This window comes from Oncorhynchus nerka, linkage group LG28 (assembly GCF_034236695.1).
Source record: "Oncorhynchus nerka isolate Pitt River linkage group LG28, Oner_Uvic_2.0, whole genome shotgun sequence".
Taxonomy (NCBI): Eukaryota; Metazoa; Chordata; class Actinopteri; order Salmoniformes; family Salmonidae; genus Oncorhynchus; species Oncorhynchus nerka.
In genome coordinates this window covers 26,360,683-26,377,792 of record NC_088423.1, presented here as the reverse complement: position 1 = coordinate 26,377,792, position 17,110 = coordinate 26,360,683, and the positions used below count along the sequence as shown (strand labels likewise).

Genomic DNA, 17,110 nt, shown 5'->3' with positions numbered 1-17,110 from the left:
GTTGGGTCTGGGGAGTGGACAGAGGGTATACAGGGGTAGGGTTGGGTCTGGGGAGTGGACAGAGGGTATACAGGGGTAGGGTTGGGTCTGGGGAGTGGACAGAGGGTATACAGGGGTAGGGTTAGGTCTGGGGAGTGGACAGAGGGTATACAGGGGTAGGGTTGGGTCTGGGGAGTGGACAGAGGGTATACAGGGGTAGGGTTGGGTCTGGGGAGTGGACAGAGGGTATACAGGGGTAGGGTTGGGTCTGGGGAGTGGACAAGGGGAAAAAGGGGTAGGGTTGGGTCTGGGGAGTGGACAGAGGGTATACAGGGGTAGGGTTGGGTCTGGGGAGTGGACAGAGGGTATACAGGGGTAGGGTTGGGTCTGGGGAGTGGACAAGGGGAAAAAGGGGTAGGGTTGGGTCTGGGGAGTGGACAGAGGGTATACAGGGGTAGGGTTGGGTCTGGGGAGTGGACAGAGGGTATACAGGAGTAGGGTTGGGTCTGGGGAGTGGACAGAGGGTATACAGGGGTAGGGTTGGGTCTGGGGAGTGGACAGAGGGTATCCAGGGTTAGGGTTGGGTCTGGGGAGTGGACAGAGGGTATACAGGGGTAGGGTTGGGTCTGGGGAGTGGACAGAGGGTATACAGGGGTAGGGTTGGGTCTGGGGAGTGGACAGAGGGTATACAGGGGTAGGGTTGGGTCTGGGGAGTGGACAGAGTGTATACAGGGGTAGGGTTGGGTCTGGGGAGTGGACAGAGGGTATACAGGGGTAGGGTTGGGTCTGTGGAGTGGACAGAGGGTATACAGGGGTAGGGTTGGGTCTGGGGAGTGGACAGAGTGTATACAGGGGTAGGGTTGGGTCTGGGGAGTGGACAGAGTGTATACAGGGGTAGGGTTGGGTCTGGGGAGTGGACAGAGGATATACAGGGGTAGGGTTGGGTCTGGGGAGTGGACAGAGGGTATACAGGGGTAGGGTTGTGTCTGGGGAGTGGACAGAGGGTATACAGGGGTAGGGTTGGGTCTGGGGAGTGGACAGAGGGTATACAGGGGTAGGGTTGGGTCTGGGGAGTGGACAAGGGGAAAAAGGGGTAGGGTTGGGTCTGGGGAGTGGACAGAGGGTATACAGGGGTAGGGTTGGGTCTGGGGAGTGGACAGAGGGTATACAGGGGTAGGGTTGGGTCTGGGGAATGGACAGAGGGTATACAGGGGTAGGGTTGGGTCTGGGGAGTGGACAAGGGGAAAAAGGGGTAGGGTTGGGTCTGGGGAGTGGACAGAGGGTATACAGGGGTAGGGTTGGATCTGGGGAGTGGACAGAGGGTATACAGGGGTAGGGTTGGGTCTGGGGAGTGGACAAGGGGAAAAGGGGTAGGGTTGGGTCTGGGGAGTGGACAGAGGGTATACAGGGGTAGGGTTGGGTCTGGGGAGTGGACAGAGGGTATACAGGAGTAGGGCTGGGTCTGGGGAGTGGACAGAGGGTATACAGGGGTAGGGTTGGGTCTGGGGAGTGGACAGAGGGTATACAGGGGTAGGGTTGGGTCTGGGGAGTGGACAGACTGTATACAGGGGTAGGGTTGGGTCTGGGGAGTGGACAGAGGGTATACAGGGGTAGGGTTGGGTCTGTGGAGTGGACAGAGGGTATACAGGGGTAGGGTTGGGTCTGGGGAGTGGACAGAGTGTATACAGGGGTAGGGTTGGGTCTGGGGAGTGGACAGAGTGTATACAGGGGTAGGGTTGGGTCTGGGGAGTGGACAGAGGGTATACAGGGGTAGGGTTGGGTCTGGGGAGTGGACAGAGGGTATACAGGGGTAGGGTTGGGTCTGGGGAGTGGACAAGGGGAAAAAGGGGTAGGGTTGGGTCTGGGGAGTGGACAGAGGGTATACAGGGGTAGGGTTGGGTCTGGGGAGTGGACAGAGGGTATACAGGGTAGGGTTGGGTCTGGGGAATGGACAGAGGGTATACAGGGGTAGGGTTGGGTCTGGGGAGTGGACAGAGGGTATACAGGGGTAGGGTTGGGTCTGGGGAGTGGACAGAGTGTATACAGGGGTAGGGTTGGGTCTGGGGAGTGGACAGAGGGTATCCAGGGTTAGGGTTGGGTCTGGGGAGTGGACAGAGGGTATACAGGGGTAGGGTTGGGTCTGGGGAGTGGACAGAGGGTATACAGGGGTAGGGTTGGGTCTGGGGAGTGGACAGAGGGTATACAGGGGTAGGGTTGGGTCTGGGGAGTGGACAGAGTGTATACAGGGGTAGGGTTGGGTCTGGGGAGTGGACAGAGGGTATACAGGGGTAGGGTTGGGTCTGTGGAGTGGACAGAGGGTATACAGGGGTAGGGTTGGGTCTGGGGAGTGGACAGAGTGTATACAGGGGTAGGGTTGGGTCTGGGGAGTGGACAGAGTGTATACAGGGGTAGGGTTGGGTCTGGGGAGTGGACAGAGGGTATACAGGGGTAGGGTTGGGTCTGGGGAGTGGACAGAGGGTATACAGGGGTAGGGTTGGGTCTGGGGAGTGGACAGAGGGTATACAGGGGTAGGGTTGGGTCTGGGGAGTGGACAGAGGGTATACAGGGGTAGGGTTGGGTCTGGGGAGTGGACAAGGGGAAAAAGGGGTAGGGTTGGGTCTGGGGAGTGGACAGAGGGTATACAGGGGTAGGGTTGGGTCTGGGGAGTGGACAGAGGGTATACAGGGGTAGGGTTGGGTCTGGGGAATGGACAGAGGGTATACAGGGGTAGGGTTGGGTCTGGGGAGTGGACAAGGGGAAAAAGGGGTAGGGTTGGGTCTGGGGAGTGGACAGAGGGTATACAGGGGTAGGGTTGGATCTGGGGAGTGGACAGAGGGTATACAGGGGTAGGGTTGGGTCTGGGGAGTGGACAAGGGGAAAAGGGGTAGGGTTGGGTCTGGGGAGTGGACAGAGGGTATACAGGGGTAGGGTTGGGTCTGGGGAGTGGACAGAGGGTATAGAGGAGTAGGGCTGGGTCTGGGGAGTGGACAGAGGGTATACAGGGGTAGGGTTGGGTCTGGGGAGTGGACAGAGGGTATACAGGGGTAGGGTTGGGTCTGGGGAGTGGACAGAGGGTATACAGGGGTAGGGTTGGGTCTGTGGAGTGGACAGAGGGTATACAGGGGTAGGGTTGGGTCTGGGGAGTGGACAGAGTGTATACAGGGGTAGGGTTGGGTCTGGGGAGTGGACAGAGTGTATACAGGGGTAGGGTTGGGTCTGGGAGTGGACAGAGGGTATACAGGGGTAGGGTTGGGTCTGGGGAGTGGACAGAGGGTATACAGGGGTAGGGTTGGGTCTGGGGAGTGGACAAGGGGAAAAAGGGGTAGGGTTGGGTCTGGGGAGTGGACAGAGGGTATACAGGGGTAGGGTTGGGTCTGGGGAGTGGACAGAGGGTATACAGGGGTAGGGTTGGGTCTGGGGAATGGACAGAGGGTATACAGGGGTAGGGTTGGGTCTGGGGAGTGGACAGAGGGTATACAGGGGTAGGGTTGGGTCTGGGGAGTGGACAGAGTGTATACAGGGGTAGGGTTGGGTCTGGGGAGTGGACAGAGGGTATACAGGGTTAGGGTTGGGTCTGGGGAGTGGACAGAGGGTATACAGGGGTAGGGTTGGGTCTGGGGAGTGGACAGAGTGTATACAGGGGTAGGGTTGGGTCTGGGGAGTGGACAGAGGGTATACAGGGGTAGGGTTGGGTCTGGGGAGTGGACAGAGGGTATACAGGGGTAGGGTTGGGTCTGGGGAGTGGACAGAGGGTATACAGGGGTAGGGTTGGGTCTGGGGAGTGGACAGAGGGTATACAGGGGTAGGGTTGTGTCTGGGGAGTGGACAGAGGGTATACAGGGGTAGGGTTGGGTCTGGGGAGTGGACAGAGGGTATACAGGGGTAGGGTTGGGTCTGGGGAGTGGACAGAGGGTATACAGGGGTAGGATTGGGTCTGGGGAGTGGACAGAGGGTATACAGGGTTAGGGTTGGGTCTGGGGAGTGGACAGAGGGTATACAGGGGTAGGGTTGGGTCTGGGGAGTGGACAGAGGGTATACAGGGGTAGGGTTGGGTCTGGGGAGTGGACAGAGGGTATACAGGGGTAGGATTGGGTCTAGGGAGTGGACAGAGGGTATACAGGGATAGGGTTGGGTCTGGGGAGTGGACAGAGGGTATACAGGGGTAGGGTTGGGTCTGGGGAGTGGACAGAGGGTATACAGGGGTAGGGTTGGGTCTGGGGAGTGGACAGAGGGTATACAGGGGTAGGGTTGGGTCTGGGGAGTGGACAGAGGGTATCTAGGGTTAGGGTTGGGTCTGGGGAGTGGACAGAGGGTATCCAGGGTTAGGGTTGGGTCTGGGGAGTGGACAGAGGGTATACAGGGGTAGGGTTGGGTCTGGGGAGTGGACATAGGGTATCCTGGGGTAGGGTTGGGTCTGGGGAGTGGACAGAGGGTATACAGGGGTAGGGTTGGGTCTGGGGAGTGGACAGAGGGTATCTAGGGTTAGGGTTGAGTCTGGGGAGTGGACAGAGGGTATCTAGGGTTAGGGTTGAGTCTGGGGAGTGGACAGAGGGTATCTAGGGTTAGGGTTGGGTCTGGGGAGTGGACAGAGGGTATCCAGGGTTAGGATTGGGTCTGAGGAGTGGACAGAGGGTATGCAGGGTTAGGGTTGGGTCTGGGGAGTGGACAGAGGGTATCTAGGGTTAGGGTTGGGTCTGGGGAGTGGACAGAGGGTATCTAGGGTTAGGGTTGGGTCTGGGGAGGGGACAGGGGGTTTCTAGGGTTAGGGTTGGGTCTGGGTAGTGGACAGAGTGTATCTAGGGTTAGGGTTGGGTCTGGGGAGTGGACAGAGTGTATCTAGGGTTAGGGTTGGGTCTGGGGTGGGGAGGGGACAGAGGGTATCTAGGGTTAGGGTTGGGTCTGGGGAGTGGACAGACGGTATCCAGGGGGGGGGGGGGTTTGGGTCTGGGGAGTGGACCTTTCAGAGAGAGATCTTGAGGTTCTCGACATCTATTGACAAGTACTATAGTCTGGTCCATACCAAAACTCTAACCCAGTTCCCAGTGGGAAGTGAGAGAGAAACAGAGCCAGTCTATTCCCAGTCTATATCTTTCTCTATGCTAGGTCTTCCCTGCTGTCTCTACCTGGCATGGTGCTAGGTGGTCACCGATGGCTGCTCCAAACCTTCCTCCACACTCTTCTCCCCATCCCGGGACTTTTTCTTCTTCTTGTTACCTGGAAGGATAGCACACCGTGTCAAGTTCAAGTTTCATCTTCAAGTTCTACGATTAGTCGTGTGTACAGGATACATACGGTATACACCGTCCAATGAAATGCTTACTTGCAGGTTCCTTCTCAACAATGCAACAACAATAATAAATAATAAAATATAAGAACACGAACATATACAAACAATCTCTGCATATGACAAATAACCTTTTAATTTACCATTTAAACATAGAATAGCAGTTGGGCAGAATTAGAAGAAGAATGAATACTGATCTATGGTCAAATGTAGAATGTGGGGAGGATCAATCACTCACTCAGTTTACGTAGCAGCTTCTTCCCCAGTGTCTCCTCTGAGCCAGATAGAGAACAGATGATATCTAACTCCACAGGAACAGCATCTAGGTGGGAGAGTGAGAGGATGAGAGTGAATGAGAGCGAAAGTGGGCAAGGGATTAAAAGAGTTGGCAAGAGAGAGTGTGTGGGTGAGAGAGAGAGAGAGGGGGAGGAGGAGTAGAGAAATGAGAAGAGCTGCAACCTACAAGACTATAAATAAATACTATTAATTATGCAAACCATGGCCAAGGCACTGTTCTTGGCAATGTTTCCATGGGAGGATTTTTTTACTTCACTAGACTTGTGAGGACTAAATAATGTTACCACTCATGAATATACCAGCTATAACAGCTTACAACTCTCTCTCTTCTCTCCTCACCGATCCCTTTTTGGCTTTCCAGCTGGTCTTCCGGAATTTCTACCAGCTGGTCTTCTGGGCGTTCAATTAACCGGTTTTCCGGACAGTCTTCCAGCCTGTCTTTCATACGGCCTTCGGGCCTGTCTTCAAGACGGTCTTCCTTTCTATCTTCCGGGAGGTCTTCCGGTCTCTCCTCTAGTGGCTCCTCTGGGTGGCCTTCCTGACGGTGTTTTTGTAGGTCCTCTTGGATGTAGGGTATGTCATCCATCCGTAGAAACACTGAATCACTGGGACTCCTCTGTCCGTCTGACTTACTGCCTGTAGAGGGAGACAGAGTACCATGGTGACAATCTGGACAGAGGCTGCACCTCAATGAGGACAGACCACTGATTTAAAGAGAGAGACCATAGGCTTAGGAGAGCAGGTTAGAGGTTCATACATGCATACTCACAAGCATTATGAGATAAACCAAACCTGATTGGTTTCAGGGCTTACATGATTTTTCAGATACCATCTGGCCTGTACTGTCTGGCATGTCACCCTATGGTGTGTGTGTTCAACTGAAGCAAGAGTCTATTTCAGATGAATATCCCTTTGGAAGTAAATACTGACAAATGATCAACAAAATGTAGCTATTTATGCCTCAAACTCTGTCTATTTTAGCCTTCTAATCACATCTATTCTGTGTGTCTGACAGAATGAAGATGGGGAAAAAACACTGTCTGTTTGCCACGGTGGTTATGTAACATACACACACACACACACACACACACACACACACACACACACACACACACACACACACACACACACACACACACACACACACACACACACACACACACACACACACACACACACTCCACTTACGGACGATGCGGTTTCTCTCATTGAGCTGTGAGGTGAGTGGTCCAGTGTTGTCCTCTGTGTGTGTGTGTTGTTCCAGGACGGGTCGGAGGTATGTGTATGTGTGTGTCAGGGGCAGGGCGATGCTGTGGGAGCGGGTCTCAGGGATGGTGGGTCTCCCGTCGGGATCAGGGGTCTGGGGTACACTGTCCATAAGACTGGCTGTTAGAGCATTCTGGTAGTGGTTCCTTGAGATCTAGCAAAGAATAACACACACATGCAAATACTGTATCAACACAAAGTCATCAACACACACCGCAAATACAGTATCAACACAAAATCCTCAACACACACCGCAAATACAGTATCAACACAGAATCATCAACACACACAGAAAATACAGTATCGACACAAAATCATCAACACACACCGCTAATACAGTATCAACACAAAATCATCAACACACACAGAAAATACAGTATCAACACAAAATCATCAACACACACCGCTAATACAGTATCAACACAAAATCATCAACACACACAGAAAATACAGTATCAACACAAAATCATCAACACACACAGAAAATACAGTATCAACACAAAATCATCAACACACACAGAAAATACAGTATCAACACAAAATCATCAACACACACAGAAAATACAGTATCAACACAAAATCATCAACACACACCGCTAATACAGTATCAACACAAAATCATCAACACACACAGAAAATACAGTATCAACACAAAATCATCAACACACACAGAAAATACACTATCGACACAAAATCATCAACACACACAGAAAATACAGTATCAACACAGAATCATCAACACACACAGAAAATACAGTATCAACACAGAATCATCAACACACAAAGAAAATACAGTATCAACACGAAATCATCAACACACACAGAAAATACAGTATCAACACAGAATCATCAACACACACAGAAAAAAACAGCATCAACACAAAATCATCAACACACACAGAAAAACAGCATCAACACAAAATCATCAACACACACAGAAAAACAGCATCAACACAAAATCGTCAACACACACCACAAAAACAGCATCAACACAAAATCATCAACACACACCACAAAAACAGTATCAACACAAAATCATCAACACACACCACAAAAACAGTATCAACACAAAATCATCAACACACACAGAAAATACAGTATCAACACAAAATCATCAACACACACAGAAAAACAGCATCAACACAAAATCATCAACAAACACAGCAAATACACATGCACGCCACACGCACACACATGCACAGATGCACACACACCGCCAAGCTGTTTCTCTATGTAAACGTAAAAGTTACAGAGTGTGTGTGCTAGCAAACTTCTTCCTGGAACTATATTAATGACCTTGGGGGATATGAGGGAGTGTGTACTTAGGATGTACATCCATCACTTTAAGTCTAAATTATTCATACTGAAAATGGAGCTCATTTATCACCAATGATTAAAGCTAAGACAGACAGATTAAAAGGAAAAAGAGGGAGGGAGGGAAGGAAGGAGAGAGAGAGAAGGATGGAGGGAGAGGGAGAGAGGATGTGTCTGTGTTCAGTCAAAATAAGTGGGATTAAGACATTTCAAAGGGAAATGGAAATTAGTAGCGGTATGGGATCTGGGTAGTTAGGAGTTTAGGGGTATTTTAAATGTGTGTGTGTATGTGTGTGTGGGTGTATACCTTTATAATCTGTAGGTCAGTGAGTTGTCTGACAGAGAAGTCAGGTAGGTAGACTCCTCCCCCTCCTATACTTAGCTGACCCACACTGCCTCCTGATAAGACAGACTCTGACTGGTTCAACCCACTGCTACCAGAACCAAACCTGTTGACTGGAGATGAGTTTGATTAGATTCTGTCCCTGTTTCTGATGATTATTTTGGGTAACAAAAATGCTCCAGACCACACTTGAGTGTCTAAAACTAGATAGAAAGTATTTAGAAATGATAAATAACTGCCCTTTTTCTGGCCCACAAATAGATTTTTACTCGGGTTGGGTAGATTACTTTCTAAATGTAATCTGTTACAGTTACTAGTTACCTGTACAACATTTTTATCAGTAACGTAACTTTTGGATTACCCAAACTCAGTAACGTAATCTGATTATTTTCCCCTTATTTTCCCCAAAAATGATCTATCTAACACATTTGTTGTGTCATCATAGTGGTCTCTGACTTGTGGTCAGACTCGCTCAGGTGGATACTTGAACTTGCGCCATTTTTCAATGCTGAATTGAATGTCATTGAGAAAAACAGAAAGGTGTCATAATTATTTTTTCTTCTTGCAAATATCCTTTCAGAAGTAATCCAGAAAGTAATCATCTAGTTTTTCAGAAGTATCTGTAACCTCATTACAGTATTTTTGCAGGTAACATACGTAACTGATTTCAGCTACATTTTTTTGTAGTCAGATAACATGTAACTGATTCCATGTAAACAGTTCCCCAACCCTGATTTTGACAAATAAATCAGTCCCCAAAAACTCTGTGTTGAATTTCAAAATTCTGATATGACCCAATAACCAAAAAATGCTGCCCACCCCTGAAATACACACACACACACAAACGCTCGCTCACGTGCACGTCACTGGGCTGGTCCTCTTGTGTCTGCTTATCAGTGTGTTATATCACACAGGTCAGGACAATTTTCTTTAAACAGCTTTAATTGCTGGAGTTACATAGTTTCCACTGCAGCTTCTCCCACAGATTCAAAAGAAAATTAATAGTGGATTTTGCACACACATACAGTGCCTTTAGAAAGTATTCACAGCCCTTTACTTTTTCCACACTAATATATTTTGATTAGATAAGTGTTCAACCCCCTGAGTCAATACATGTTAAAATCACCTTTGGCAGTGATTACAGCTGTGAGTCTCTTCTGGGTAAGTCTTTAAGAACTTTGCACTGGATTGTACAATATTGGCACCTTATTTTTTAAAATATTCTTCAAGTATGGTGGTGGCTGCATCATGTTATGAGTATGCTTGTCATCGGCAAGGACTAGGGAGTTTTTTAGGATAAAAAGAAACAGAATGTCTAGACAGCCATTTTCAAGTCTTGCCATAGACTTGCCACTCAGGAACATACAATGTCGTCTTGGTAAGCAACTCCAGGCTATAGTTGGCTTTGTGTTAGGTTATTGTCCTGCTGAAAGGTGGATTTGTCTCCCCGTGTCTTTTGGAGAGCAGACTGAACCAGGTTTTCCTCTAAGATTTCGCCTGGGCTTAGATCTATTCTGTTTATTTTTATCCTAAAAAACTCCCTAGTCCTTGCCGATGAAAAGCATACTCATAACATGATGCAGCCACCACCATACTTATAATGAATAGGGGTACTCAGTGATGTGTTGTGTTGGATTTGCCCCAAACATAACGCTTTGTATTCAGGACATAACATTAATTTATTTGCCACATTTTTTTGCAGTATTACTTTAGTGCCTTACAGGATAGATGTTTTGAATATTTGTATTCTGTACAGGCTTCCCTCTTTTTCACTCTGTCATTTAGGTTAGTATTGTGGAGTAACTACAATGTTGTTGAGCCATCCTGTTCTACCATCACAGCCATTAAACTCTGTAACTGTTTTAAAGTCACCATTGGCCTCATGGTGAAATCCCTGAACGGTTTCCTTCCTCTCCTGCTACTGAATTAGGAAAGACGCCTGTATCTTTGTAGTGACTGGGTGTATTGATGCAAATTCTTACTCCTTTAGGCTTGCCATAACAAAGAGGCTGAATACTTATTGACTGTTCCCTCAATTGTTTTTGTAGGTTACTGTGGCTATTTGATCGTAATGTACAGTGCATTCGGAAAGTATTCAGACCTCTTCATTTTTTCCACATTTTGTTACGTTACAGCCTAATTGACAAAGCAAAAATAGGTTTTTAGACATTTTTACAATTTTTCTTTTTTTTAAACTTCTGAAAAATAACATTTACATTTACATTTTCAGACCCTTTACTCAGTACTTTATTGAAGCACCTTTGGCAGCGATTACAGCCTCGAGTCTTCTTGGGTATGACGCTACAAGTTTGGCACACCTGTATTTGGGGAGTTCCTCCCATTCTGCTTTGCAGATCCTCTCAAGATCTGTCAGGTTGGATGGGGAGCATCACTGCACTGTTATTTTCAGAGATGTTCGATCGGGTTAAAATCCGGGCTCTGGCCACTCAAGGACATTCAGAAACGTGTCCCAAAGCCAGTCCTGCATTGCCACTCCTCTGTTGTCTTGGCTGTGTGCTTAGGGTCATTGTCCTATTGGAGGGTGAATCTTTGCCCCCAGTCTGATGTCCTGAGCGCTCTGGAGCAGGTTCACATCAAGGATCTCTCTGTACTTTGCTTCGTTCATCTTTCCCCCGATCCTGACTAGTCTCCCAGTCCCTGCCGCTGAAAAACATTTTGCTGCATGATGCTGCCACCACCATGCTTCACCGTAGGGATGGTTTTGGCCAGGTGATGAGTGGTGCCTGGTTTACTCCAGATGTGACACTCAGGCCAAGGAGTTCAATCTTGGTTTCATGAGACCAGAGAATCTTGTTTCTCATGGTCTGGGAGTCCTTTAGATGCCTTTTGGCAAACTCCAAGTGGGCTGTCATGTCACTTTTACTGAGGAGTGGCTTCCGTCTGGCCGCTCAACCATAAAGACCTGAGTGGTGGAGTGCTGCAGAGACGGTTGTCCTTCTGGAAGGTTCTCCCATCTCCAAAAGAGGAACTCTGGAGCTCTGTCTGAGTGACCATCGGGTTCTTGGTCACCTCCCTGACCAAGGCCCTTCTCCCCTGATTGCTCAGTCTGGTCGGATGTCCAGCTCTAGGAAGAGTGTTGGTGGTTTCAAACTTCTTCCATTTAAGAATGATGGAGGCCACTGTGTTCTTGGGGGACCTTCAATGCTGCAGAAATGTTTTGGTACACTTCCCCAGATCAAACAATTCCTTCAACCTCATGGCTTGGTTTTTGCTCTAGCATGCACTGTCAACTGTGGGACCTTATATAGACAGATGTGTGCCTTTCCAAATCATGTCCATTTAGTTGAATTTACCACAGCTGGAATCCAATCAAGTTGTAGAAACATATCAATGGATGATCAATGGAAACAGGATGCATCTGAGCTGAATTTCGAGTCTCATAGTAAAAGGTCTGAATACTTATGTAAATAAGGTATTTTTAATACATTTGCTAACATTTCTGAAAAACTGTTTTTGCTTCGTCATTTTGGGATATTGTGTGTAGATTGATAAGGAAAAAATGTAATTGAATCAATTTGAATCAAAGGCTGTAACGTAACAAAATGTGGAAAAAGTGAACGGGTCTGAATACTTTCCGAATGCACTGTAGGCCTACCAGAGTGGCCTACCATCAACAAAAATGGAGAAAATGCATCCCATAACATTTTAACAAGGAAATAGCTGTTCTATCATTCAGCCTACAGTAGCAGCCAATGTGTCGTGTTCAATGTAGGCCTTTGAAAAAAACAACAAGCAGTGCTTGACATTAACCTGTTTATCCACTTGTCCTTCAGACAAGGAGGTGACTGAAAATCTTGTTGTGTTGTTTGATGCAAGAAACCACTTTACTTTGATCTCAAAACAAGGGCATCTATTCACGACCGCTCATGCTGTAAACACAGTCCAGTTCGACGTAAATGGTGCATATCCATATATGGCAATGGTCGATTTGCATATCGGCCTACTGCAGCTCTGATTATTTTTGCCGCACCGGTCTGTGTAGAATATGGGCTGAGTAGTGCGTGTCAATGCAATACAATCCTACTCCGATGTGTTCTGCCTACAATAAAATATTTTACATAGTTCGTTTTGTTTCGTTATGCTGCGTTGAAAGTGACTAATATTGCATTGATTCAATCACAATTGCCACAGTAAAGGGAAATATTGATAGTGTTAACAGGGAAAACTCTAGAACAGTGGTCACCAACCTTTTCTGAATCAAGATCAATGCAAGCCGAGATCTATCGCTCAGATGTTTTTTTAACGTGACTTAAAAAACATAAGCCTATACAACAATTAAAAACAGTATTGTAGCAATGAGGTTTGTGCAGTAAGCTATAGGCCCAATACATTACCACCGCATATCGGCTTTGCTTGAACTGCACTGCCAATACATTGTTGTTCGGGACATTTAAAAAAGTTATATTTAGGTAGGCTATATGATCACACTGGTAATAGATCTGTTGTTGTATTACTTGTGAAGTACAACTGAGTGGGCATACATTTAAATAATTTGCTTTTTATTTTACTGGGCTGATAGTGCCTGCATCTCATGGTCAGTTTCAGTGGAAGGAGAGAGCAGCAGACTGAGGGTCCATCTCTAAACATCCCTCCGCTCTCCCTTTCCTCCACTGACACTGACCAAAAAGGACCCCGTCTCCCAGCTGATGGCGAAACTCGAGTTGCACCACATTATTTCTGCCTCATGCACAAATTCATGTTGTTACTCCTATGAACAGAGAAAGTGAAATATTCCTTGATAATAATAACAACAACGCAAGCCTATAAATACACTTTCCTACTCATACATTACTGCTGCAGTGCTTGTTGTAGCGCTGAGTGGAAATAGGAAGAAAACACATTTTATGGCTTGTAAAAGTGTTGAACACAGTGTTGACAGTGCTGAGTAAGAACTTATCTTTGCTGTATTCGTTTGACAGTCTCTCTCTCTAGTCATGGTTTTAAACGTTTTGAAATCTCACCGTATCTACTTCACTGTAGCTTTCTTGTATGCCTGCTACCTTACTGCAGACACGTTAATCTGAGCTGTCTGATTGGCCAGCGGTAGGCCTATAGTGCACTTGATTTGCTCTTTGGGCCTGCTGGGAAGGCAGAGTTTACCTTCAGATACATGAAATAGTTCAAAATGGCAGCAGTTCACCCAAGACTTTATCGTTGTTTTTTTAACAGAAATATTTGGCGATTGACTAGAAATTCCTTGGAGATCGACGAGTCATTCGCGATTGAAAGGTTGGTGACCGATGCTCTAGAAAGTTGAGTGAAGTTCAATCTCGTCTTTCTCTCTGTGGGCTGATAGTTCAGAGGTTCACGCACAGTTCAGAGGGAACATTGCCAAGACATTTCAACTTTTCATATTTCATTCATTTGTTAAAAGGTCTAAAAACATAATTCCACTTTGACATTATGGGGTATTGTGTGTAGGCCAGTGACACAAAATCTCAATCTAATCCATTTTAAATTCAGGCTGTGTGGAATGTGGAAAAGGTGGAGGGGTGTGAAGACTTTCTGAATGCACTGTAACACAGAAAAGCAGTGTAGCATTTAGAACAGGGAAAGCTGGGGTAAGAATGTATTTTTTCGAGTACAATAAATCCTCTTCATCACCATTATCATCACCGTCATCATCATCATTATCATCAACAACATCATAATCACTAACACCCGTTAATATCCCATTGTGTGTCGTTGGGGCCGTGGGTTATTTACCTATAGGTAGTGGTGGTATGAGGGCTGGCATGCCATAGTAGGAGAAAGCTGCGTTCTCAAAACGAAGAGCCTCCTTGCCAATCTCCACCTCCACTTTACCCTGCAATGACATAACACACAGACAGACTACTAAACACCAAAGTTTCCATAGATTTCCAATTACATAACTTTTAAAAATAACCAGTAGTTTTCCAACCCTAGCTATGTATCTGTAGAACCAGGACAGTGTAGTATCAGTGTCTATGGTGTGTATCTGTAGAACCAGAACAGTGTAGTATCAGTGTCTATGGTGTGTATCTGTAGAACCAGGACAGTGTAGTATCAGTGTCTATGGTGTGTATCTGTAGAACCAGGACAGTGTAGTGTCAGTGTCTATGGTGTGTATCTGTAGAACCAGGACAGTGTAGTATCAGTGTCTATGGTGTGTATCTGTAGATCCAGGACAGTGTAGTATCAGTGTCTATGGTGTGTATCTGTAGATCCAGGACAGTGTAGCATCAGTGTGTATGGTGTGTGTCTGTAGAACCAGGACAGTGTAGTATTAGTGTGTATGGCGTGTACCTGTACAACAAGGACAGTGTAGTATCAGTGTCTATGGTGTGTACCTGTAGAACCAGGACAGTGTAGTATTAGTGTGTATGGCGTGTACCTGTACAACAAGGACAGTGTAGTATCAGTGTCTATGGTGTGTACCTGTAGAACCAGGACAAAGTAGTATTAGTGTGTATGGCGTGTACCTGTACAACAAGGACAGTGTAGTATCAGTGTCTATGGTGTGTACCTGTAGAACCAGGACAAAGTAGTCGACAGGTTTGTTCCTCATATACAGGAAGTGCTGTGGTGCTTGTTTGTTCTTTCTGTCAAACTTTAGTTCCTGAACGACACTGGGGTGTTTGATCAGACGAAGGAGAATCTTCTCTGAGAGATGACATGGCCTGAAGGGCTCCACTTCTAGAAAGAGAGAAAGAAAGAAAGAAAGAAAGAAAAAGAAAAAAGAAAGAAAGAAAGAAAGAAAGAAAGAAAGAAAGAAAGAAAGAAAAAAAAAAGAAAGAAAGAAAGAAAGAAAGAGTGGGTGAATAGAAAAATTGTAACGCGTGAGTGCACGCACAGATGCACGTACACACACACAAACACATCCCTCCACACAGAGGTCCTACCTGTGGCCAGGAAGCGGTGTGTAGCAAGCAGCAGTTGAGGAGACATCTTCACCTTCATTTCGTTCTCTGTCAGGTTAAAGATGGAGAAGTCGTGTTGCTTCCTCTCATGGTGAGACACGCGCCTCTTAGTCCTCTTATCAACTAGGGAACCATTAAGCAATTAACCAATTAACCATCCATCAATCAATTACATTTTTTATTTGTTACTTACACAGTTATTTATCACAGGACACAAACTTATTTTTTAGTGTTCCAGAAACATCTGATGAAAACATATACACCCCCAACTCACTAATCTGATTTTAATCAAACAATCCCTCATCTGGGGAGTTTGATGAATAGCCTTAGATTGGACTGGTAATATGATGTTCAGATTGTTAAATAGTAAGGCTTCAGTATGAACAGCTGGTGTTATACTGAGGCCTGCGGTGCAGTCCCTGAGATTAGCTGCACTGTGCTATGTTTAACATACACACACACACGCACAAGCATACACACACACACACAGCATTGTGATGATTGGTCGAATGTACGATTGAAGTCCGGTGTCCGACACACACAGCGACACACACAGCGTTGTGATGGCTGGTCTAATGTACGAATGAAGTCTGGTGTCTGACACACACAGCATTGTGATGATTGGTCTAATGTACGAATGAAGTCCGCTGTCTGATACACACAGTGTTGTGATGACTGGTCTAATGTACGAATGAAATCCGGTGTCCGATTTACGTAGCTATTAGCATGTGCATATTTTATATTTTTGCATTGTTAATCTGCCCAAGTTTTTTTCCCAACAGGCCCCTCCGTCGTGACGTCCCCTGAAGGCCCATCTGCTAGCCTGCTAGCCGCGGCCCGCTAGCTGTCTAGAGCATATTGGACTGTTAGCTGAATAGATCCATCGGCCAATTTCTTGGGCCACTATACCCATTTTGCCAATTGGACTTGGACCTCTCTGCTACTCGGATCCCTACTAATCCATCACGACGGGTCTATCAACGTCACCGCACGAGGAGGCTAAAACAGACTTTCCTCTGTCGCGACGTCCCTCTAAGGCCCTTCTGCTAGCATGCTAGCCCCGGCCTGCTAGCTGTCTGAATCGCTGTGTCTCCAGCCAGCCCAACCACGCACTGGACCCCTATGATCACTCGGCTACGCACGCTTCTCCCTAATATCAATATGCCTTGTCCATTACTGTCCTGGTTAGTGATTATTGTCTAATTTCACTGTAAAGCCTCTAGCCCTGCGTGCCTCAAGCGACCCATCTCGACAACGTCCGGTGAAATTGCAGAGTGCCAAATTCAAATGACAGAAATCGTAATATTAAACATTCATGAAAATACAAGTGTCATACATCACTTACAAGATAAACTTCTTGTTAATCCAGCCGTGTTGTCAGAACTAAAAAAAGGCTTTACGGTGAAAGCACACCATGTGATTATCTAAGGACAGCGACACGCATAAAAAAGCATTAAAAACATCGCGAAAGTCAGAAATAGCGATAAAATAAATCCTTTACCTTTGAAGATCTTCATCTGGTTGCAATCACAGGGGTCCCCTGTTACATAACAAATGGTCCTTTTGTTCGATAACGTCCTACTTTATATCCCCAAAAAAGTATGTTTATTTGGCGAGCTTCATTCGTTTCCCCTCGTTCAAAGTGCATACAAAATTAATCCCAAACGTTACCAATAAACTTGGTCCAAACATGTCAAGAAACATTCCTAATCAATCCTCAGGTAC

At 46.6% G+C, this 17,110-nt stretch overlaps 1 protein-coding gene across 1 annotated transcript in view; it reads right to left on the bottom strand.

Annotated features, from left to right (window-relative positions):
- Positions 1 to 17,110, bottom strand: part of LOC115113059 (metal transporter CNNM4) — a 35,914-nt gene that overhangs the window by 7,212 nt on the left and 11,592 nt on the right. Inside the window, 8 exon segments of the mRNA XM_065012731.1 lie at positions 5,103 to 5,193; positions 5,502 to 5,585; positions 5,900 to 6,196; positions 6,749 to 6,980; positions 8,448 to 8,596; positions 14,211 to 14,310; positions 14,992 to 15,161; positions 15,368 to 15,508. Coding sequence (XP_064868803.1) covers positions 5,114 to 5,193; positions 5,502 to 5,585; positions 5,900 to 6,196; positions 6,749 to 6,980; positions 8,448 to 8,596; positions 14,211 to 14,310; positions 14,992 to 15,161; positions 15,368 to 15,508 — 1,253 coding nt within the window. The 3' untranslated portion in view covers positions 5,103 to 5,113.